General features: G+C 40.6%; 1 protein-coding gene across 4 annotated transcripts; it reads left to right on the top strand.

The window, feature by feature from the left end:
* Positions 1–4,221: 4,221 nt before the first annotated feature.
* SPDL1 (spindle apparatus coiled-coil protein 1) lies at positions 4,222–24,388 on the top strand. Of its 4 annotated transcripts, none has more exons than XM_033073373.1 (13): positions 4,222–4,273; positions 4,580–4,673; positions 5,777–5,824; positions 7,565–7,743; positions 9,736–9,912; positions 10,206–10,400; positions 10,676–10,825; positions 11,440–11,538; positions 12,348–12,458; positions 14,869–15,009; positions 16,536–16,645; positions 17,204–17,391; positions 18,503–23,581. In XM_033073373.1, exons 4-13 carry the CDS (start codon positions 7,585–7,587, stop codon positions 19,051–19,053), a joined length of 1,881 nt encoding a protein of 626 aa, XP_032929264.1. In that variant the 5' UTR covers positions 4,222–4,273; positions 4,580–4,673; positions 5,777–5,824; positions 7,565–7,584; the 3' UTR covers positions 19,054–23,581. The 4 variants fall into 4 exon arrangements, with proteins under 4 accessions (XP_032929264.1, XP_032929263.1, XP_032929266.1 ...); XM_033073374.1 differs by lacking the exon at positions 4,222–4,273 and adding an exon at positions 23,616–24,388 and having other exon boundaries at positions 4,331–4,673; positions 18,503–18,848; XM_033073372.1 differs by lacking the exon at positions 4,222–4,273 and having other exon boundaries at positions 4,330–4,673.
* The last annotated feature ends 756 nt before the right edge of the window (positions 24,389–25,144 follow it).

The raw sequence follows: 25,144 nt of genomic DNA, 5'->3' as shown, positions 1-25,144 counted from the left end.
AACACTTCAGCGGGTGAGGAGGGTGGAATTTCAGCCGTGCCAATTAATTTGCACCATGCCTTTGCTCCAAAGGAAGCCGTGTTTGCTGATGAGATAATTTTTCCCGATAATATTTGGTGGTTTGGAGTCCTCGTGCTCGGCTCCCGGCGATGGCGCGGGGCGGCCGCCAGGTGGCGCTGGAGACCGCGGCAGCGGCTCGGCATTGCCGGGAATGGAAATCGGGAATAAAAACCGGGAATGGAAATCGAGAATAAAAACCTGCGGCAAAGGGAGCTCCGGCTGTACCTACGTTACAGAGCTCTGATAATAGCGGGTATGTTAAAAACCCCCATACCATAGGGAGTTTCAGAGAATGCTTATTTGGGGGGTTACTTCACGGTTTTGCCATTAGAAATTTGGATGTTGGTGCCTGCATGAATATTTTTATAGGTTTCAGGTAAATTGAGGAGAAAACTTTTAAAGGGCTTTTTTTTTAAGAGGTAAGCGAACAAATAAAAATGCAATTCAACATCACTAACTCAATACAATTACAAATGTGCCTCTTAAGCATTCATTTGATGCTGTTGCCAAAGAGGAGAGCAGCATTTAAACGCCGAGTTAGCAATCTATTAGTGCCACAAATTGAATGTGAGCTTGTCTCAACTAAATAAACTCAAAATAAAAGGAAAAGAGAACTGGGGGCTCTGACTCACCGCTGTGGTAATATTGGATATCTGCATTTATGCTGGGGATGAAGTTCAAGTGGCTTTCTGAGATAGTGATAAAGAAAAAGTTAAAATTACTTTGAGTCATCCTACAATGCAGGTTCTATTGCACGTGGGTTTGGCAGCCTTGTTCTGGGATTGACTGATCTCTTGAGTTACCAGATATAAACCAACAGCAACCAAAAAAAAAAATCAGCTCCCTAAAGTTCTCATAAAACTTGCATTGTTATTTTGTTGTTTTTAGCAACATCTTGCAATTGTGACTTTAACCATGGGTATTTGGAAAATATTAAAGATGCATTACATTTTACCCCTTCTTTTAAGAATATATTGAAGAAGGTATATTTTCATAACTGGGTTCCTCAATTACATACATCCAGGAAACTCATTGCGAGGCTCCAGTCCCATTCAAAGCAGTAACAACGTGACCAATCTAAATAAAAGCAATGGAGAGGTTTCATAAGGGAGTTACAAACCTGACAGTTGGGTTTTGTAACTCTCACACCTACTCGATAGAGTTTGCAGTGATCACACGTGGCCACAGAAGGCTGTTTAAGGTGAGACTGGTAAGAAAAATGCTAAGTAAAGACGTGTTTTCTAAGATGACTGAAATAGTGAGATGGAGTGATTTGGATGAGGTCAGTGTCTAATAGTTTAGAGAGGCTTAGAAACAGTCACTGGCCCTCAATCTGTTGCTGTAATTGCTGAGCTACTCGAGTTCCTGGCAGAACAACTCAGGTATTGCTATTATAGCTCTTGGTATCCACGGTAATAAATTAAAACAGATTAATATTTTGGCTTCTGTTTAATGCAATTTGAAAGTGTCCTCAAAAAAGCAGAACATTTTCATATTTACCTGCTGAAAAATCTGGACAGAGATGAACCTGGGCTTTAATGAAGCTGCACTAGCAAATAACAAGGATTTAAGTTGTGCAGCTTTAAGTGTTCTTAATAAAGAGCAAGGACATGTAAAAACAAACAAACAAACCACACTCCAATAAGTTTTTATTGTGGTGAAGCCTGGGTCAGCTGTGCCGAAGTGAGGAGCAGCAATCAGCATTCTCCCCAGACTGCTGGAAATTCCTTGCTCCGTGGAGCATTTGGCATCTCAGGCACAGTGAGTAAAACATTTGTCAGCTCATATGTTACCCTGAGCAATTAGCAGGGAAAGACCAAGAGGGCTTTTTTAACTCATTGGTTTTTATGCAGATAAAAGCAACAAGCCTCCTCCTCAGAGGCGGAAAAAAGCCCCAAACCACCAACACATTTACTTGCTGCAATTAATCCCTTACTTATGTGGAATTCTTGCCTGCTGGTAGATAAGACTCACAAAACATGGATTTCCACTTTATACAGGGTCTGCAGTGCACATATTTAATTAAGTGAGCTGATACAACCGTCAATAAACAAAAGTATACAAACTCCACACTTCGAAAACATTTACGCTTCAGTAGCTACTGGATTTGTAGAATCTCTAAAGGGCAGTGATTGTTGTTGAGGTCAGAAGCAGAAGAGTGCCTAATAGTAAATTTATGGTTACAGTAGCAAGCTAGGGACTAAATATAACCTAAGCTGCAAAGAAACATGAAAAGTGACAGTCCTCTCATAGATAAGTGGGACGAAAGTATTTGTTTCCGTAAAGCCATCTTCACCACAATCAATGGACATAATGACCTTGTCATTCTAAATTCTTCTTACAGCCTCCTAAAGTGAAATCCGGCTTCCAAGCTGAGGAATCCTGGTGTGTATCAGAATTAGATATTGCAACACCAGGGAATGGCCCTGCAGCATTCTGGCACGATGCTCACGCCACTTGACAAATTGCTAACAGCTTGTTAGCACCCTGTGCCTGTGTTTCCTGTTCACAAGTCCTAGATATGATCTGTAAAACTGTCCTAGTGATTGCCATTTCAGCAAGGGGGAGAGAACAGGTCTGCAGATAATGGATTTTTAAATAATGAATTACTTACTTTGCATCTAAGCTCCTAACTCTGCTTTAAAGCATAGATGGAAATTCTAAACTGAGGAAAATATTACAGAATGTGCTAAATTATTTCACGTATTAAACATCAGCTATCATAGCTAACTGTGGAACCAAAGAGGGGGAAGCAGCAGCTATCCTAACTCTTTTATAATTTAGCAGGCTAGAAGGGTGGACTAATCATGTTAATACTTAGCATTTACAACGTATTTTATTTTATTCCAAGATGTACTCACTGTCGGGGGAGTTCTATGGATTTGTTAATTAAGTCACTCATCCTTATTTTAAAACAAGGGGGTTTAGCTGTGGGTATTTGGTTAATCACACAGTGAACGCAGCAGAATCAGGATTAGAACAGGATTGTCTCCTTTCCTGTCCCTGTTTTAATCAACTTGGTATTCTTGCCTGTCTAGACCATTCTGTACCTAATTTTTAATCCCATTTCTATTGACAAAAGCTAGACTTTCTTTGTGACAGGAAAGTAGAAGTAGTATAATTTTGATACTAGTAGTGTTTTATTGGCTCCCTCTGTCAAATTTTAGACTCTGCTTACTCCCCAAGCCCCTTTTTTCTTAGGACATCTATTTCTGTCCCAGTTGCTCCAAATAGGATTATTATCCTTGCATCTACTTACAGCCTGTTGCTTGAATTTAACCTTGTATTATTAGATAATTCACTAAAGGCAGAATTTGCTATCACATGTTTATGTGCAGTGGCTTTTGTTAGGGATGTCACATCTAGTAGAATAGCAAGTACAAAAACATATTAATCTTGCAGAACAGATGAAAAATTCAAACACTGCTTAAAAGGTAAAAATTGCTAAGGTTTTCCTTTGGGGTTAAAAAAAAAATACATAGACACTTGTGCTTGGGTTCCCCACAGCCATGCTGAAACACTCCTGCGGATGGATTTTGATTTTCTTTGTGGATGTCACTCAGATCTTCACTGCCTTAGGAAATCTGCGAATAGTTGACACTTCAGCACTTTAAAATCCCTCCTTGGGAATCCTCCCTGATACGGAAGTGAGGATGAATAGAAACTTGAGCAAGCTAGGGAGAAAAACAGAAAAATTGCGGGCTGTGCTACAAGCGCTGACCTTGCCGTGCGGTGGGACGGTAAAGCTGCAGGGAAATGAGGAAAGGGCTGGGGAGGCTGCAGGAGACATCCCCTCAGAGGGGGAGCCACGGATCAGCAGGAGAAACGAGAGACAGCACAGCCAACAGCGCTGTGAGCACTCATGGACAGAAAATCATGGTGATAATCAGCAGCAATGAGTGCTGATGCGCTCGCTGAAATGCATAAACAGCGCAAAGTTTCGCTGGACGGTGAGCCAGCCTTTCGTGCGTTACCAATAAAACATAGAAATCGCTCCCCTGGGTGTGCGAATCGGCTCCCGCGGTGGGGACAAGGCTGTGACATTTAAAGCACGAAACGGGTCGCCCACGACCCGCAGGGTCAGAGCGAGAGCCCCGGACGCCCTCACGGGGCCCCTCACGGGCCGCCCTGCGCGGGGCGGGGCGGGGGCGGGGCGGATCTCGCGAGACTTGGGCGGTGCCGCGGAGCCGAGTTTGAACGGCGGCAACGGCCGGTGCGGGGAGCGGGGGAGAGGGACGGCTGAGGGGGAGACGGCTGGGGGGTGGTCAGAACGGGGTTTGCGCTCCGTGGAGCTGCTGCCAGCGCCGGCCCCCGTTCCCTGCTCCGGGTGGCGCCGTTTGCTGCCCACAGCCGCTGGTGGAGCGGGGATGCCCCTCCCCGCCGCCCTCGGGGGCTGTGGGATTCAGCCCGGTCACCGGGCTCGGAAGGAGGGGACAGCGGGGACATGGTGCTGGTGACACAGCGCTCTGGGCTGGCTGAACGGTGAGGCTGTGGTGTGATATCTGTGTGTTCTCTGTAGTGCTGGCCCACCCAAGAAGCTGTTTGTGGAAGGCGATCACCTCCGGAGGTTTTTCAGCCTGAGTGCGGCGTGGTGGGCGCAGATATGCACTTGTGTAAGTAACTGGCTGAGCTGTCGGGAGAATGCCTGGGCTGAGGGGGAAAATCCACCCTGGTAATTGTGTTCTGATCAGAAAATCAGAAATGCACACGTGCTGCTGACAGGATCAGAACACAGACAGCTGTTACGTGTGGGCCTGGGGAAAAGCGTTTAACCAGAACTGTGCTGGAGTGAAAGAAAAAAGTTGGCCTGCCAGGACACTGCCTTTTATCTCCTGCCCTATTAATTTTATTAGGGAGTACTTCAGTGGTTGGATAATCGAGGTGTGCCGCTCTCAGCATAGAACCGCTCATTAAATGTTTGAAGATATGTAGCCAAAAGAGAGTAACTCTTATAACAGTAGAATAAATAAAGACTGAGGTCTGTTATTTCTCCCTCCTACCTACTCACCTTGCTACCCATTCAAACATCGAACACTAGTTTCAGAGCAATTTGCTTAGCCTCATGTATAAATATTAAATTGCTGGCAATTATTTCAGTGTACAACTTCAAAAAACAAAACTATCTGGACATGTTTGATTCATCCAGAATAGACAAGGAAAAATTGAGGTTGGCTGTGCTCTAAAAGGCATACTTGCAATTTTCCCTAATAGTCAGCAGGAATGTGTGAATAGGAAAGCTATTTCTCTTTTCCTCATACTTCAACTATAAAATCAAGAAAAAAATATGTAAGTTTTTTCTGCTGTCTAGTAAATAATTTATTAGGAGCTCAAAGTTCTTGTACGTGAAACTGGAAGAGAAACGCAAAAGAGATGGAAAAAGTAGGAAAGGGTGGGACAAAAATCCCAAAAAACCCCCTTATAAATTACAGGAGTACCAGAAGAAGATGACCCTGGCCTGTTTACCTGCCCTAAAGGCCAATTGCAGAGCACCCATCCTTTGGCAGTATTGCCTGATCTAAAATGTCTGACAGCTGCCTAACTGAGATTTTGAATAAGATTTGCATTTCTGTGGGGGTTTAGCTTGTGATCTGCATGCTCATGAGGCAGCCAGCAGGGTTAAGCCTCTTCTGAAAAGGGACTGCTCTGAAGGGCTGTGCTGTAGTGGCAGCTCAGACTCATCCAGACTAGACAACTGCTCCTTTTTTTTCTTTTAAAGGTGGAGTGCAAGATTAAGGTCAAGAAATACTTCAATGGGCTTCTGGAGGTGGGTTAAACATGTTATTCATTTAATTTAGTTAAGTAGGAGCTGCCAAATGGCTGTGTTCCCTCTGTACTGGTGTCTGATCAGAAAATAAAGCTGTTTTTAAAATTCTGTTTATGTAAGTGAACAATGATCTATTCATCCTCTTGACTAATGGAAATGCATGCTAGAAGTTGTTGCCTGTGTTCTTGCATTGCTACACCTTGCCTTAAATACTTCATTATTAAATTGTATGTGCTATCTCTTTCCTTGCATTAGTATAATACTGATGATTCTCAATTACTGGTGTGCAAAATTCCTGTGTTTCATTGGCTTATTTTAGTATAAGTGTAAAACTAGTATTTCAGGCATTGCGGTGGTTAGAGGTAAAAACTGAAGTTTCAAAGCCTGGCTGGATAGTGTCTCTCTGTATGTGTTAAACCTGCATAGCAACAAGTGAGGAGAAAATGCAAAAACCGGAATGTGATCATTTCTGTCTTGTGCCTTGGAAAGGAATTGGCACGGTATTGGCATGATCACTTCTGCATGCTAATTCAATTCTTTTCTATTAGGAGAAGCTGGGTAACCCCACTAGGAGTTATTCATGTTGAATGAAAGTTAGCAAAAAAAGAAGTGAAGGATGGATATTACAGCATTCATAAGAATGATTTATGTGCCAGTAAGAAGTGGCAACAAATAAATTGCTTCTGTGAGAACAAAAAGCAGGAGTTAGGTCTTCAGTGCAGAACTACCTAAATTCTGAAATTGCATAAAATTATGGGCCCTGACTTTGAAAAATTAACTGCTAATTTTTTTGGTGTCTTTGTCTCTCTCAGTTATTTTCTACTTTCTGAGAAAACTCTTGGCATATGTTGTTCAGAAGCCTGAGTTACTTTAGTGTTTTCTTAATAGGATTTTTTTACAGCAGACTGATTTAGCAGATTTGGGAGCAAGCAGTCATACAAGCTTATGGTGTTAATTTCACTTGATTTAGACTTTTTAAAGTATGATGTTTGTTGGATTTACTTTGACTAGCTTTTTTGCAAAATTCACCTTCTGTCTTCTGCTACTCTCTACAGTTAGAAAAGGGTGAATTGTCTGAAATGTGACAAGGAGATGTTTGTTTATGAATAAGTTGCCTGCAGTAACTAAACTTTGGAAGACTCCATTAAACACTTAAATAAATGCAAAGCCCTGTGTTAAACTCCATGTATTTTAACAGGGCTTCTATTTTTGACTCTTCCCTTCCTTACCTTTTATCTGTTTCTCTATCCCACATAATGTTATTAGGAGTACACTGTCCTGCTAAGGCAGCTGCCTACACTAATCTGAAGTGTTATTTGTGTACACAAGAAATGCTGGACTTGATGAGGCTTGGTTTATAGTGAAGAGAAAACAGTGTCAGCCAAGTGCATGGCAGTGTTTTGCTAAGGTTATTTAATTGTCTTGTACTTGGCAAGAGAGCTCTATCCTAAATTAACTCTGGGTGTGATGTACATAGAAGCCAGGCTGGGTGCACAGGAGTGCTTTTGCTGCATGCTAGACATAATCAAGAATAAGGCAGTAACCAAGTTTATGAAGAAATGCGTGTTATTTTACTGTTCATAGGTCTGTTTGTGAGCTTTTTTTGTGTCTTGTATTACTGCAAAAATATATTGTTCTGTCCTGGTTAAGAAAGGAAATCCAGTAACTTCTTGCAGATAACTACTCTTATCTGTAAAATATATTTACTGCAATATATTTTTTTAATAATTTTGTTTGCAGTGTTGAATAAAAAAAGAAAAATGGAGGCAGAGACCATTTTAAGTCTTAAACAGCAACTCAAGGAAGCAGAGAACGAGCGAAGGAAGGCAGCACAATATGGTTTGCATTTACTGGAGTCCCAGAGTGAGGTTCAAAATCAGCTGGATCAAACACGCCGTGAATTGACTGAGAATACTGAGGTGATGATTGCCTTTTCTTCTCAAAGTTCAAAACCAGAACTTTGTTTTATTTTAATTGTTTTCTGAAGGGCACAGGTGTTTTACATGCCTTTGAGATTCATTCTAATAAACCTCTAAGTAGTTGTAGAGAGGGCTTTTTTTTCAGCTTTAAGACATTGAGCATGATTGTATCTAACCAGGACAGGGTTTCATAGCTAATTATGCATCAAGTGTTCAGTATCATGTAGGACTAATTGTCCTTAATGTGAAATGAATGCTAAATGCTAAAGTAAATTTGCTTCAGAGCATGCGTTTTGCTTCTGTTTAGCAATTCATTCGTGTATGCTCTCCCAGTCAGTTTTATATCACTTAAAAGCTGTGAGAAGAATGCTAGCAGCAAGACTGTAAAATTGATTTATTCTGTAGTGAAGTTTTCAAATTTTCCAAATACCCAGGGGTTCTGAACCTATTAGCACATTTCTGTGCAGCTCAGAAAAAGGAGTAGTGTAGTGCTGAATTACAGAGGTATTATTTAGTTGACCATTTTCCTTTTTTGAGAAAATTTCAGTTGGGAAAATCTCTTCCACTTTTCATAAAGGCTTTAATCATGTTTGTGTTCAGCCAGACCATATTTCAGATAAATTATTTATTTTCATTTAGTCTGGTTTGATCCATCCCCTCTCCTGGGATAGAGCTGAAAGGTTTGTTCTGTAGCAGCACCCTGCTGTTCTGAACGGACAGAATTTTTTATTCTGCTCAGTTCACCATTAGTAAGCTTTGTGGGAGAGGCAGCTGAAGGCACAAGCTCCAAGGAAGCCAGGGCTGGATCATCCTTTCCTGCTGAGCAGCAGAGAGGGCAGGTGTGAGCTGTCAAGCTGCTCCCATGGGTTGTGATCCCGGGTGAGAGGCTGGAGCCAACTTCTGAGCCTGGCTGGTAACTGAGGGTAGGAACTGTGGGCCTTCATACAGCAGAATAACATTTTGTGTGGGAGCTGTGCTAACCCTACAGATTCTTTAGAGCTTTTGAATCTCTCCCTGGCTCTCTTTGCGTTCTGAGAGCCGAGGCAGTCACTGTGAACACAAGTGTGGGCTCTACCAGCAGGCACAAAAGCCTCTCACAAAGCTCTGTGTGTTCTTCTATACCCGTGTGCAGGCAGGTTCTTGCTGGGTTTTGTTGTTCTTGGCTCTGGCCAAGCAGGGCACTCCAAAACCTGTCCTGTGCCCAGTCTTTATCTTTGTGTTAAAGCTCCTGCCCTGGGTGTTTGAGAGCTAAGCCTGTCCTTGATAAGCTGTGTCTAGGCCACAGAGGTCACTTTGATACCTGGCAGCTTTTAGTTTTTTATTTAGTTCTGGTTTGTGTCTTGAGAGTTAGGTTGTTTTAAAAAGAAAAAAAAATCCCTGCATATTTAGATTAATTTGGCTTCCTTATTAGTTTTTTTTGCTTTCTAGATTCTCTTTTCCTTAATTGCTGGCTGAATGGAAGAGTAAAATGCAGCTACCCTTCGTAATTAGCAAACATGCAATTAAGCATAGATGGAAGCTATTTTAAAAATTATTCTTTAGTCTGGCAGATTTGATGGGATTTGTTATGAGACTGACAATTTAGCTATCTTAAAAAAACTATTGAACTCAGCTGTTCTTCTTGATGGACTGTTGTAATTTTTAACATAATTGGGTTCTGTAGAGGTAGAAAGGGCAAAACTCTGGCTAAATTTATGACACTTGCAGAAAAGATAACCACACCTTTCATGTTGGGTGCAAAGAAATACAGAGTTTCCATGGAGAAGAGAAAATTGCACAGTCAAGTTATACTCACAACATTTATAAATCATAACATTTTACAGCAGTTATTTTTTTTTTTTCAAACTTGGGTATTACAACTCTCTAATTGGCACTCCCAGCAAAAGACTAAATGAGCTACAAAATCCTGGTTCTGAGCCTGTGCTTTTTCATAAATGCCTAGGGAACAGTATATAATTACATCTAGATTTATTAGTGCGTCATTTCTTTCAGAAATTTGAACAAGAGAAATACACTCTTCAGAGAGAAATTGAACTCAAGAACCGAATGTTGGAAAGCTTGAATTTTGAGTGTGATTCCCTTAAACAGCAGCAAAATGTGCAACTGGATAAACAGAAAGAGCAGCTTGACAGAGCCTATGGACAAGAAATCAGTGACCTTAAAAACAAGGTTTGCTAACTATAGCTTAAAGGTTTTATTACCATTTTTAGATACTATTTGCTTAACTTGTTATTACAGTCTTAACTATCAAAAGAAATAGTTACAATGTGTAGTAGCTTGTTTGGTTGGTTTTTAAAAAATATCTGTAGTCACTTATGAATGACATTAACTTTCAGTGCTTGTTTTTAAAAGAGCTACTCTTGTGTTTCCAAGACACTTCTGTAATTGGAACAGTTAGGAGTATTGTGCTTTTCAAGAATTTACCATGAAATGTTACTACTTAGTTGTCAACTGTTTTTAAGTTGGAGAACCTGAAAGCAGAACTGGATGAAACCAGGCTGTCAGAGAAACAACTGAGACAAAAAGTGGAGCATCAGAAGGAAATAATTGCTGCCAAATCAGAAGAACTGCACCTGATGTCTGAGCGTGTGCATGAGACCATGTCTTCAGAAATGCTCAACCTGCAGATAGAGCTCACTGAACTCCAGAGTCAGAGGGTGTGTGAGTAGCACTGAATTTGTAGTGTAGCTTAGTTGAAGATGAAATTCTGCCGTTTTGCTCCTTTCATTTTCAGGTGTGTTGTCTACAGTGACCCATTAGGATTGACTTTTCCAAAAGTAACAGCCTTAAGAGCTAATCTTAACACCCTCTGTTCTTCAAGATATTTTGCATTAGAACTAACTACTACTAACAAGTGGCCTTGGTTTACTTAGGCCTGCTTGTCTTCCAATTGTTTTAAGTTTTTTTATTTACTTGTGTTTTGTTTGTTTAGGCCAATGATGAAGAAAAGCTGAATGAGCTGAAGTGCAGCAAAGAACAGTTAGAGCTTGTGAACAGCAACTTACGGAACCAGCTGGAGCGGCTGCAGGGGGAAAAGGAGGAGAGGGAGAAAGAAGTTGTTTTTTACAGTAATGCATTAGAGGTATTCTCTTAATTTTAATTCACAGTGGTAGATACTCCCCAGTTTGCACAAACTGTGTTGCCAGGTTTTGGTGAAGTAGCATTTTTGAGTTGTGAGGGAGAGGGAAAAGAGAAGGATAATGGTTGGGTCATGTTTGGTGTTGCCTGGTGGTAAAAGCTCTCTGTTGGCTTTATTTTGTGAAAGGAGAGCCTTTGCATGGCTGTTCTGCCTCTTGGGTGTCTTTTCACAGGTCACTGGCAAAATTCTCCTTTTTATTTCAAGTTCCTGCTTAATGCTGTGGAGAATCTTGTACTGGAAAGTAGAGCATTTGTGTCTGATGAACACAGCTGGGAGAGTGGTCTGAGTATCATGAATCCAGTTGACAGATATCAAAGCTTATCCTTAAAGACTTTTAGTTGTACTCTTGTCCTGAAGAAAAGTGGAGTATTAAGTGTTTTTGTGAAATGAAATTAATTTGTCTCTTAGTTACTAGAACTGTATGTACAGTTCAGGACTTCAGTACAATATAATCTCTGCTAAAGTATAGGAAATTAAAGAGTTAAAGCTCTGGTTAAATTCATGTATGCAGTATATCAGATGCTTAAATGAGCAATATCCTCTTTGCTTTAATCTAGAAAGCTCGTGAGGCTAATCAGGAGCTTCAGGTTCAGCTGGATCACGCAGTGCAGCAATCTTTGGACCCTACAAGTAAAGGCAATTCTCTCTTTGCTGAGGTACAACTATGCAACAGATGCCTGAGAAGTATTTTCAGGTTTTTTTCTTATATTGTATTGAAAATATGAGAGTATCTGCACCTGATCTGGCCAGCATGTATCTCTGTTCCTCAAATATGACTTCAGTGTTGATCTGACATGTGATCTGACATTTCATGGTCTCTCTGAAGATAAGGAGTTAGTAAACTTAATGGAATCACTTCAGCTTATCTGACTATCAAATCAGAAATTGTGACTGGGGGCACACGATGGTTCTGTCTGCAGCTCTTGACTCTAAGTAGTTTTGTTCAGCTGATAAATCCTTCTTTAATCTAGAAGGCAGTATGTGAAATATTAACAGATGCTGATAAAAGCTGCCTTACAAACTTCCTGAAAATGTCTGGATGTTTGAGTGTTTGGGAGGGTTTTGGAATTAGCTTTTGAGTAAGAGTGGAATGCATAGGGAGCATTATGTTTCATGGCAGCATTTCATTTCAGGGGATGGGTGAAATTGGGGAAACAGATCTAACTGTTCTGTTGCCAGTGGACAAAACTATTCTACAGCAACACTGAAGCATATGAAGTGTTACTTTATTTTGATAGCAAAAGAACAATCTGTTGCATTTCACTGATTGGGCTTCAGTGGCACTGTCTACTCACTTCTATCACAGGGCAGTGACAGTAGCTGGGATTTCAAGTACTGTTGCTGGAAAAGCAGTATTTGCAGACTGTACACCAATTACTAAGAAACATGTCCTTATCAAAGTCACCATCCAAGTGGCAGCAAGTGTTGTGATTTCACAGTAATAATTGTTCACAATGTTCTGTAGGTGGAGGACCGTAGGGCAGAAATGGAACGACAGCTGATCAGTGTGAAAGTAAAATATCAGTCCCTACAAAAACAGCATGCATTCAGTAGAGAACAATTGCAAAGAATGAAGGTAGGATGATTCCTGTAATACTCCAGGTGTCCTTGGGTCTGATAAGGCACTGCTTTAATGCACAGGCCAGGGGATTTGTTATCTTTAAAATGTGATGCAGTAGTCTGGGGGGAGGGAAATGGGAGAAAAAACAAGTGAGATGATGTTGTGCTGTTTGACTCCTATGGTCCAACAGCATCCACCTTACAGTGAAGGCACCATGTTTGCTCACTGTGGCAGTAGTTGTTTCATGGATAAAAGTGAAAGTCCTGTCAGTCAAACTGGCATTCAGGTTGTCTTGGTAATTGTTTTTTCTTTTCTAGTTCTTGTACTACATGAGTCAAGTATTTGTGCAGTAACTGTGGTTGTCAGGAATGAGCATAAAGAAAAGGACAGGCTTTTACTGCCATCACACTTGAAGGGGTTTGGGATTTTCTTACTCTATGTTGCTTTCTTCTCCTTGTCCATATTTTTTCTTCTTGCTTTTCCCTATTGTTGGTGTAAGAATAAGTCATAACTTTCATAACCCTTTAAGTTAAACTCCACTGCTATAGAATGGGAACCTGTTGGTTAGTATTGTTGAGGACTAGTTAGCAGAAGCTGATTTATAAGATAATGTCAAGAGGATGCTACAGAGCTGCCAACTGTTTTTGTGTTGGTCTCCTGAGTTTTCCTATGCTAAAGTGGATCCTTTCATTTTGATAAATTATTTGTTCATGCAGTTTGAGGAGAGTGCTTAAACATCAATGGTGATAATCATGAGTTGTACTGAAGGTTTCTATTACCTAGATTTTGTGGAGTAGGTTGAATATAGTTCAAACAATGCTCTTAAAGGAGAAGAAAAACCCTTCTGATACAGCAAAGACTTGAGTGAGGAAAAGTCATTGGGTAGGATCAATTCCTTTGGAAATGTTCTCCTTGTGAGATGGAGTAAGTCAGTCATGCTGATTGAATGATTCAGAAACACACCTAATACTGAAAGTACCAAACATGGAGGCAAACTGGTATCCCTGTGCTAACACGTAATGCTTTTATTTGGAATTTTTTTGTAAATTTTTTCTGGTAGTATTGGAGGTGGGTAGTTGGTTAGGGCAGCTATTTCACTTAAGCTGCTGTCTTAGATCCCTGTCAGCATCCTCTGTGTTGTGCTGCACTGAGATGCTGCCAGTTAAAGCTCAGTCTGGGTTTAGCTGATCTCCCCACTCAGCTGCTTACCACAGGAGAGGTAACTGTTGTTGCATCCTTAGTTGAAGGACCTCCCTTTGTGATATTTACTGGTAAATCCTGAGTATCTGTCTCCTGAACAGAATGTACACAGCACTCCTGGGAAAGCTTTACCATCTCTAGTATATTTTTCCTAGTCCAGAGCATCCTTTCCAGTTTAAGTTCCTGTTCTCTGTCCTGTAGATCGGCTGCAATTTGAGTTCTGACAGTTAGCAGAGGGGCTTTTAAGGAGAAAGGGAAAAAGGTTGGGTGTATGTGCTTGGGAACTGTAAGGATGGTTTTAGTCAGCCATGGAGGTGGAGTTTAAGTTTTGCCTCCCTTACATCCTATCAGAAGCTCTAAGGAGATGAGTGAATCTTTCATTAGCTCTAATTTGTGCACAGAGTCATCAATACCCTTTACCTGACATAGGAGATTCTATAGGGTAAATGCTCTTCTCACTTTCTCTCTGTAATCTGATTTTTCCACTCGATCCTTTCCCTGTGATTTCTCCCAGTGTTACCTTATCCATATTAACTAGACTGATAAAAATACCTCAGCTTTCACTAACAACTTGTGAAGTCTTTGATTTATTGTATTTCCTGTTGTTTAAATGTCTAATGTGTCAGTTGTAACTGAATGTACTAAGACCCTTGTACTTCAATATTACGATGTTAACACCAACAGAAATATTGATATAAATGACAGATTTTTATAACTTCTTTCTAATGATAGAGGGTGTTCTTTTACTTGAAAGGATTCCATTGGAGGAGCAGAAAAAGCTGAAAATCTTGGGTTAATATTGTAGAAGGCAAACATGGTGTTATACCTGAAAAGCAGAACTGAAAAAATGAGGGGTTAAATTTGTGGGTTTTCCTGAGTTCTCAGGATGCATTTTAGCTCTGACAAATCAGCCTGGACTGAGTCTGGGTTCTGGCTGGCTTGGTGCTGCTGGCATGAACATGGAATGTTTTGTGTGTCCTTGGTAGTGTTTGTGTGCTCCTCAGCCAGTAGAGATGAGTGGGACACTCAGGACTGCACTGCTCAGTGAGATCTCAGCTGTCCTCATGCCTTGGGAGTGTCTGTGGTGATACTGCTGAGTTCAGGCATCCCTTCTGTATTCAGGTTTAGAGTTACAAGACTTGAGTACCCAGTTTTGCATAAAAGGTTGGGATTTTCAGTCACTTATCCCAGTACTTGTTGTAAATAGTTTTTTCCTTTTTTCCAGCTGCAAATGGCTACACTGCTACAGCTGAAGGGCTCCCAGGCAGAATTTGATCAGCTGGAACGTTTACAGTCCATGCTAGAGCAAAAGAATGGTGAAATAGAAGATCTCCTGATGAAAGTGAGGCAGCTAGAAAAATTTAAGGTATGTGATTTTTTAATTAAGTAAAAATTTGTAATTGAAAGCAAAAACATGAGAACAAGAATTATGAAAACTATCTGAAGTCCATGCTTGGGTTTGAAAAGGTATCCAAAAGCTGACTCACATCTTTATTTGACCCGAATTGTATTTTACAGCTGGAGAATATTAGACTCCTCAAGTGCAGAGAAGCAGAAAATTATACCCCACTCAACACCCGAGTTGAAAAAACAATTATTTTCCTGTGTGAAGCACCTTCATATCTTTTATAGTTACTTCTAGCATTTAAATTCAGTTAGTTGGTCAAAGCTCACTGAGCTGTGACATCCAATTTTTCTCAGGGAAGGTGTAGTCTTTTGGCACTCTTACTGTCTGTGTTTAGGCTTTAGTCTTTAGTGTCTCAGACTATTGAATTTCCTGGATATTTATTTTCTTCATGTGTCTTACTTTTGCAAATGAAGCATGCTCTTTTCTAGCAAAACTGAATTACTTAATCAGCCTTGTAAAACATTTTTTTTCAATCCTCTTATGCAACTTGAAAACATCTTGTCAGTATTTTGAAAAGTGAGAAACACATGAGGACTTTTATATACACCAGTGTAATGCTATTGAGATTTATGTGTTTCCAGAGTGAAAAATTGGAGCCTTTCTTACTTCTTACATGTTTCTGGACTTGTTTGGCCCTTTCTTGCCAGAGCTTTGGAATGCAAACTGAGGTGTATCAGCTTTGCAGTAGGATTATGCTTTCCAGGATAGCCTCCTGTATTCTGTATTTAACCCAAGTGGTGTGAAGCCAGGCTTAACCCATTTTAGCAGTAATTGAGGAACCTTGATTGTTTTACCAGTTTTGTCATGTTTAAGTGTGATCTGTACTTATTTATGGCCCAGAGACAGAAATAAGGGAAATTCAATGGTTGATTGAAATTGAATAATTAATTCCAATAACCATCAGAAGTATCTTTAGGCAGTGACTACAGAGGCCTGGGAGGTCTCTGGGACAGGATTAAATCTGTGTATTGCTTGTTGAGGAAAAAAACCACCAAACAAAAACCCCAGTGTCACATGTTGCTGCATTTATCGTATCTTGACTACAAACCAACTTCCTCATCTGAAATATGTAATTGATTTTGAGATTTTGACTGTTGATTAGCATGGCTGGTATTCCTCTGGGGTCCAGCTGGCTGAAGCATAGAAATAAATGCTGAGAAAAATTCCCTGAGAGTTAACTTACTACCCTGTATTTTCAAGTAAAAAGCAAGAAAGCTGTTCTGCAGTTGCAAACCTTCTGGAGTTGAGATAACTCACTATTTTTCCTTTTTTCAGTGAGTGAGAGAGAGCTGTCAGTTTTAGTGCTATTTGACATTTGTAACAAATGAGAAAGTACTCAGAGCAGCTGAGTTTTATCTTGTGTGTTTAAATCCCTCTATGATGAGGCTTCTCCATCAAAATGCATGGAAAATGTCTCCTAAGAACTAAGCTAATGTGCTTCTGAAAGGTCACTGCTTGACAACCTGACACTTGTTCTTTATCAGAGTTTATATGAGAATATGGAGGAGTCCAGACCTGCTAATGGTGCAAGAGGAAGCGATTCTGAAAATGGTTACTATGCAGATTTACTGCAAATCAAACTTGACAACTCAAAGTAAGTACCCCCAGCCTGAGGCCTTGCTTGTGGCAGGGTTGTCTTTTAGGTGTTTGTTTTTATCTTTCCTTTTTAGTTACTGTTTTCATGCACTGACTGCATGTGCAGATGAGTTTTGTTCTGGTTGCATTTTCTAATGCTGTGGAGCCAACCCAATTTTCTTATAGGACTGAGGATTTTTTTGTAGCTTCATTATGTTTTAAAAGATAACAGCAAAAATATTGTTTATGATTATTGCTTTCTACCAGAAGTGTTGTTAATACTCCTAGATGTAGGACAACTGAGACCTTGAATCAATTAAAAGTTAATTTGCAAGGAAACTGTATGAAAAGTCTTAGTCTTTAGGCTGTGTATGTTTATTTCTCTTATAAAAAGTGAGATAATAGCACTCAAAATGTTATATAGGACAAAAAAAGCTTGATTTTTTTTTTTTTGCTGCTAATGTGTAAATACCAATTGAAGGTGAAGTTGAGTGATTAGTTGTTGCTTTACTAAAAGAAAAAAACTCCAAACCAATTCAAGTCTTGACTGATTTGTATAATTTTCCTCCCACCTCAGCAAAGAAACTGAAACACTGAAAAATGAACTATCCCTGCAGAGAATGAAAGCTCTGTATGAAAGCCAAAGGGTCCTGGAGTTTGAAAGGAAGCTCTTCACAAATGAGAGGCATTTGCAGGCTTGTCAGAGTGAGAATATGAACCTGAGGGTTATGCTGGATGAGCTGAAAATGAAATATGAACCTGAAGGTAAATGCTTCTTTTCTGTCTGGGAAAATAGAAATTTCTGATTTTCTCAGTCTTTAGAAATGGAATGACATTAAACAGGAAGACATTAGTTTAGTTCCAGAATTCAGTGCTCAAATAGCTGACTTTCTGAAATAACCTGATCCAAAATCTACTGAGCTGAAGTAGAAAAGCTCTGCCTTGCTCAAGACCTCACTTGAGTATGTGAAGACTGACTTGAGAAGACCAAAGAATGCAGTTTTACAGTTAAAAATGGCAGAGTTCAGGGGCTTTATGGAGCACAGGTAGATTACCATACTCCAGTGGGTGGGATCAAATCTCAGGTGTTTCCCACAATAGCAGCAGTGTCTTTGTGGTGATCAGAAGTCTCTGAGTGTAGGCAGCTGACAGGAGCATTGGAATAAGGTGCCAAGCATTTACAGGAAAACAGTTTAGTAGCTCAAGTTAACATGGATTAAATTTTTATTAGAGAGGCCTACCAAACAAACAGCTGATACCTGAGTATGTGCAAAGCAAGGGAGCTGTGGAGGAAGAGGATTCTGTTTAAATACATAGATGAGATACTGGGAAGAAAGTTCCCTGTAAGGAGGGGGAGGCCCTGGCACACGGTGCCCAGAGAAACTGTGGCTGCCCCATCTCTGGAAGTGTCCAAGGTCAGATGGGGCTTGGAGCACCCTGGGATAGTGGAAAATGTCCCTGCCCTATGGCTGGGTGTGGGAGCAAGATGTGCTTTAAGGTCCCTTCCAACCCAAACCATTCTGGGAGTCCATGAATAGGGAATCAGACAGTTGTTTTTGTCCACACCCAAAGGATTTAAAAATGTTATTTGTGGAAGCTTATGTCAGCAGCCTGCAGTTCAGAGTGAATTTGAAGCCTTGGTGAAAAGACAGAGAGGATGAGGAGAAAGATGTTGTCCCTTTTTCAAGCTAACTTCTCTTGGGATGACCAGATTATATGAAGAAATATTCTTTAAGGGATATAAATTGTCTATTAAGAATGATTCCAAGCTCTTCTTAGTAATGTGAAATGTTCTTTTATTATGAACATATTGGGGGGGATAAGTCATCTCCAGCTTCTCTTTTGTACAAAAAGTATATTCCTTTTTTTCCTTTAGAATTACTTAAAGGGTCAAAAATTAAAAAGAAGAGGGAGAAAATTCCAGTGAACACGACTTGTGAATACTTTGACAGCAAAAATAGTCCAGTGAAAGAAACTGCTCACACTCAGTTGCCAAGTAAGGAGGGGAAAAAGATGAATACCAAGAACCTGGAGCAAAGTGATGCTTCTCCAAAAAAACAGCCTTTCCAAGCATCCCCACTACATACGGCTTTCCAGGCAATACGAAACATTGTTGAACCTGAAAGAGAAAGGAAGAGAGTTAAAATTCAAGATGAGAATCGCGGCGCCTTTACTTCGAATAGCAGAAGTGGAAACAATTCCTTGGCTCCAGCTGTCCCCAGGTCAGTGTCAGCTTCTGTGTCTGCTCAAGGCAATCAGCACAGACCTGCATCTCTTTTCTTTCGCTGCATGAACTGTGCTCTCCACTTCTTTATCTATTTCCTCAGTGTTGCATGCAGTGTCATTCCTCAGCTCCAGCTGCCCACGCTGAACCTCTCACTACCTTTTAGAAGGACTAAAGCACTGACTAATAAGAAAGACTCTTGAAACAGTCCCTGAAGTAACTTTCCACTTGGTTGAAGATATTTAAGGTGTGCAGGGAGCATGACAGCTCACTTGGTTTGCTCCAGCACCAGAAACTTTGTGTTCTTGGTCCCCTCAAAACTGCCACACAGCTGTTACAACTCGAGGTAATAAAGGCAACTAGAATCATGCTCCAGTTTCATACCTAATTTCAGCCCTCCACAGCTTCCAGAATTAGCTAAAAGCCTAACAATTAAGTAATTCTTCACCTGAATTGTGTTAACTTTCATTGTACAAGATAATAGAGAATTAATTAGCTATCTGTGTTGTCAGACAGATGACATGTATGGTCTGGATGCACAATAGCTGGAAACACAACTGCTAAATTAATATGAAATTTTCCCCCTGAACTGAGAATTGAAGTTACGTTTTGCTAGATGGTAAAGTAACTGAGAACAATCATTATCTCCAGCTCTTTTTTTATCAGATGAAAATAATGCTGACCTTGATTTTCTACTTTTTCAACTGAGGCTTTTTGTATTCTGTTCATAATCTTTGTAAACACATATTCGAGTGTTTGGTGGTAGAAAAAAGTTTAGGCTAGTCCAGATGGTTTGGGCTTGCAACTTGCTAATATCTGCTAGAAGAAATAGCCAAAGTTAATGGCATTCAGGAGTAACTGGATTGATGCTTTGGCTCTGATTACTCAAGGTTGCATGGATGCAATTAACAGACTTAAGTAGCCAAACACTGCAGTTTCTTAAAACTATGGAGGGAATGTGGCAGAAACAGCCATTTTAGCAGCTGTGTTAAAATGTGAGATTGTTAGTGAGGAGGGAAGATCTGGAAGGTCAGATGTGGGTGGAAGTGGAAAGGAAAGATTGGGATAATTTAGTGATGGTATTGGGTTTTGACAATGTCCTCCGCACATAAAGGAACAGGTAGAATGTAACTGATACGAAGAGTTTTACTTACTTCCTCATATTGCTTTGGGAAAAGAAGATAGAATGTCTGCTTACAGGAAACTGCTGGAAATAGTTTATTGGAACTGGAGGGGGAAACCTACTGGAGAGAGGAGGAGGAGTGGAAATTATTTATGGAGTTGATACTGGAAAGCAGAGAGAGTAGAAAAAGTGGAAGAGGAAGGTGAAACCATAGTTCGGGGGGAGGTTTCTAATCTTGTACCCATTGCTGTTGCTTCAAATAAGGAACAAAACGTGAAAAATGTTGGAAAAATAAAAACCACAGACACAATTAAGCTGCCACTAAACTCCATGTAAACTGTAGGCTTTTTTCAGTGATAGTATGACCCTGTAAAAGGCAAATCCAGGCAGAATGTTCTGTTTGTTTCTGATTGTGTTAATGAACTACTAAAACCTCCAATAATGATATTAAGCCAACATTAAGGATTTACTTACCCCTGATCTGCTATGATGTGCTGTAAAACAGGAAATCATGTTAAAATCTGAGTATTTGAGAAGCTGGATTTCTAAACACTGAAAGAATCTCTGGACTGTTCTGTGATGGATGTGGCTGAACCTTGGGCACAGAAAATATTGGCAAATTGATCAGGAGTGAGGACCTGAAAAGGCAGAGCTTATGGGAGGAAGAAATAAGGGTGGATAATTGTCAGTGTTTCACCTTGTGTTAACTAAAATGTGATGCTGCAGCTGAAAAGGCTGTTGCGGTCTCTGGGGGTTGGTTTTGTGCCTGGAATAGTTTTTGTGCAGTAATTAGTGGAGCTCTGACATTGACCCATGAATTGTGGGAGAACAGAGCCACCATAGCTGTGAAAGGGCTGCAAACTTCATTTCTAGAAAGAGGTGTTTAATTTATCATCTCAGCCCAGGAGGTGATGAGGACGTGGTCAGAAGTGATCTATGTATGCTTGTGGAGGTGACAAACTCCCTTGTGTGCAGAGACTTCCTTGCTATGCTGGTGTAAGGAGGTGCAGCTGGATAATCTCAGCCAACACCTGTGTGCAGGGCACCTCTGTGTCCTTCCAGAGGGCTGCACCCAGCCCTGGAGCAGCTCATTAGGTGGTGGCACTGATCAGGTTAGGATATGAGAGTGTTGAGATGACAGATATTTAAATATTCAAGTGGTGATTATTACTTGTCAATACATACTGGAATTCTGGCAAGGCAAAGCTTATGTGCAGAGATATCTTTTTAGTTTGGCCCACTAATGGGTCAATAAAGACACATTTCTCTATTGAAATGCTTTTCTTCCCTTCTTAAACTGAAATAACAGACTCTAGCCCTTGCTGCATAACTTATTTTGCATTGAGATTTGAGGCTGTTTGCCTGAGTTTCTTCTAAAGAAGAGCTTGAATGTCTAAGAGGTTATTTGCTCCCTTAAATTATTTAGTTGGATTACACACACCAAATCTACTTCACTTGGGTTTTGTCCAATTGCCTGTGGCCATTTGGCTCAGCAGAGATCTGGATAACTAATAATACTCTTTGGGGTTTTAGGCACAGCCCTCAGCCAGGGAAGTAAAGCTCCCCCTGATGAAACAAGTTCATCTTCCTTTAACAGGTAGAAGGAGCCCCAGTTATATCTGTTTTGGAGTCTGTAGAGTCAGAGCTTGAATCATGTCATAATTTCCCCAGCATCTGCTTGAAGTGTTTAACCATTGTCTGTTCTTTCTGCTCCATTCCCTGTGCTGACACCTGAACCAGGACAGTGCTCTAAGGGCTGCTCCTGAGGGCTCTGGGGTGAACCTCAGCTTGCTGCCAGCTGCACATCTGCTCCTTCCTCTCTTCCACAGCACAAATGAGGGCTTTGGATGGAAAAAGTTTGTGAGTAAAGGTGGCAGAGGTCAGCAGGTCATGGGCAAACCAGACTTGGGGAGGATTAACTCCTTGCCAGCTAAAGACAGTGGGGCAGTGAGAAAGAAAGAAAATTGCCCCAGCCCTTCCTCCCAGGCTCAGCTTAACTCCCTCAGTCCTGGCTTGTATATCCTCCTCCCCAGGAGGCACAGGTGAATGTGGTTGTCAGAGTTGTTACATTATGTGCTAAGAGAATTATGTAATACTGTAAAAAGGGCAATATCTTGTATAAATCCAGTTGTGCTGCTTTGAGACAATTTAAGTGAATGTGGTTTTTATTTATTGTTCTGGTTTGAGTTTTCTGCTTGTTTGTAGGGACTCTGTTGGCAATTTTGGCCACTAGAGTAGTGGTTTTGGTGGCCTTGGATGGGGGTTGTTTAAGACAGAAGAGTGGGAGAGACAAATGAAGGGAGCAGGTTCATGGACAGAAAGTCTCCATCCCCAGCTGCAGCTGCTGGGGGAGTGCAAACCACATGATGGCTACTGAGAACACTTTTTTTCTATGCTAGCTGTAACCACATAATGATTTGTCAGCTCAAAATGAAGGTGAGCAGGGACAGAAGGTGCTCAGCCATCAGTTACAGATGTGGGCTTAATACAAAGCACATGGTGGAGCAAGCCCTGGTCTGGAGGAGGAGCACAGCAGAGCCTGTTGAGACGGTGCTTATAGGGAATAACGAGCACATGGCCTGCAGTGCATCACAGTTTGACAGCAGTTTGAATCTGTTGCTGAATTTCCCCAAATTTTTTGGTTACAACTCTTTTCATAGCCCTCATGTTCAGCTGCACCTTTCTGTATTGCAAATAAGTCTCTAACAACTGAGTAGCAGCTATTTGTGTTGGGGAAAAACATCACTGAAAGCAGCTGTCCATGGTGTAGGGTGCTCACTGAGGGCTCCTGAGACCACTAAAAATCCACAAGGTCAGCAGAGAATTACTTTAATGCATGTGCTGATAAACATGGGCAGAGTTTGTGTTGCTATATAAAGTGGTATTTAATTTGGAACTTAATTTTCCATAATATCTTTCTTTGTGAAAGCAATAATGTGTAACAGTCAATGGGCTGTGGGTGATTTGATTGGGTAAAATATCACTATTCATCAGTTGTTCTAATGGCAAGTTTGCATGTTCATTAAGTTCTAAACAAGATTTGGGCATCTGAGCACAATCTGTTTTAATTTCAGAATTATCTTTTTAACAGCAATGAGGCAGTTTTATCCACGTTTACATTGATAGCAGACTTAAAACCTGTCAGTGGACAAACTATATAATTTAGAGCCTGAAAAGAAATCTTCCCCCAACTTGACATTCAAGCACTAAGCTGAAGGCCTTAGTAGTATAGAATGAAGTTGAAAGGAGCATTTTAAGGGTAGGTTTTTTGGTGGTGTAGAAGCAAGAAGCTTGATTTCATCCCATTTGCATGATGTTGCTCATACTTTTCTCCTGGAGTTGTGCTTTTGGGGTCTTGGTCTCTTTTCTGTGGTGTTTCTGAAGGCTGATCTCAGCCACTTCACATATCCAATAACCTTTCTTACCAAACATTTCAGCAGCTGAGGTGTGGGGGGAGGCTTTAGGTGATGAAATGTGATTAGGACTGATATAAAAATGCTTTGGTTTAGTCTCATTTTCGTCTTAAACTCTGCTTGCTCTGTCTCTGTATATGGATGGTCTTGTTGATTTTGCCTAAAATTCTTATTTTAGTCCTGGTTTATGTAACTAAATATGTATTTAGAATGGTTGCTTTGCCTATAGGTTATCAGCTGAATCCAGATTTGAAACTACAGAAGAAGATAAGAGAGAAATTAAAATCTCAACAGAGAAGAAAACACAGAAGAAGAAACATTCCACATTGTATGTATCTTCTAAGGCAAGTTCTGAAACTCAGTGTGCTCAGCAATAAATCACTTCTGCAAGGAACCTGGACACTTTGGGCTCCTGTTTCAGCAGGAGCTGCTGAGTGAGCTCAGTCTCACATCAGTGCACAGCTTGTAACTTGAATATTGATCTGCCTGCTGTTGTGAAGGGTGGGGTTGCCTGGCAGAGCTGCACTTTTGATGATTTCCCTCAGGGTACCCCTTGTGTTCCCTGCGCTTGACCTGAGGTGTGGCCTGTTCTCTTGACAAAGCTCTGAATGCATTAATTGCTCTTTCTTTGAAGCATGGGGCTGTTGTGGAGGAGAAGTTCTGGCTAACAGAGGTTTCATTACATGGTAAGACAGACCAGAAAGGGTTGATGGAGAACTCAGCTAAGTGATGTGCTCCTAAATTCCTTCCAGTTTCCAGATTCTTAATATTTTTCCTCCTAACGTATAACTTTTCAGGCCAACCTATTTGCAAAAGTGCGTGTGAATCACTCTGTGTGTTTTGTTGGGTCAGTGTTTGAAATTTTATGGATTCTTGTATTTGTACTATTAATTAAAATAAAGGTTTATTTCTTTCTTTATAAAATGTAGCCTGTATTGTATTGGAGAAGAATTATATATCCATGTTTTCAAATGAAGGTCATGTCTTTTGTAGAATGTTTTGTTAAAAAAAAAACAACAACCTCTCAATAAATAAGAAAGTGTAATGCAGGTGCTGTGTGTCATGTTTTTAGGAGACAATTCTGTAGCTTTCTGAAGTTCATACAGAATAATTCTGAGAGCTTTTGAGCTAGTTCCATTAATTCTTGAGGTATTTATATGGAAGTTGGATTACTTCATTTGAGCCATGATACTGCAGTTTAAGCTCCCTCTGGAGAATGGATTAGCCAATTTCTAAGTGAAAGACCCAGTAGTTGAGGTGAAAGTTCTTTAAGACTTTTTTAAAATCCATCAAGGAAGAGAATACATTGGGGAGCAGGGTTGCAACCTCCTGGTTTGTTTACAGACAGACAGATCTGAAGTGGTGCCTGGGATTTTGTTAACTCTGTGCGTGTGGGTGCCTTTAGCTCATCAGTCACTTCAACAAAAACTGAACTCTGATCACAGCAGAAGTGACTGAAAAGGTGGCAATGTCACCTTAAATGATCGTGTCTTCTCCCCTTCCAGGCAGCTCCATCTCATTATCAGAGCATTTCTGCAGAGTTCTGTTTAAGCACAGCCCAGTGGCTGCTGCTTCTGTTGAACAAAATAATCAGGAATCTGTGTCATAGAATCAGACTGTGCCCCTTCACTGATAGAAGAAATTTGCTGTGTAGCTGAGCTTTTCAATCTGTTGTTCATGAAGCTACATAAACTGAGGATATCTTCCTGTAAATTTTACTAAGGTATTATTACTGACAGCAAATGTATAGCCATGAGA

Source organism: Catharus ustulatus, chromosome 15, assembly GCF_009819885.2.
Source record: "Catharus ustulatus isolate bCatUst1 chromosome 15, bCatUst1.pri.v2, whole genome shotgun sequence".
Classification (NCBI taxonomy): domain Eukaryota; kingdom Metazoa; phylum Chordata; class Aves; order Passeriformes; family Turdidae; genus Catharus; species Catharus ustulatus.
This window is presented reverse-complemented; position numbering and strand designations above follow the sequence as displayed.

Coding starts and splice junctions, on each gene's coding strand:
- SPDL1 (XM_033073373.1), top strand. CDS start 7,585: ATGGAGGCAGAGACCATTTTAAGTCTTAAACAGCAACTCAAGGAAGCA. Junction 9,913..10,205: donor TCAGTGACCTTAAAAACAAG/GTTTGCTAACTA, acceptor ACTGTTTTTAAG/TTGGAGAACCTGAAAGCAGA. Junction 12,459..14,868: donor AACAATTGCAAAGAATGAAG/GTAGGATGATTC, acceptor CCTTTTTTCCAG/CTGCAAATGGCTACACTGCT.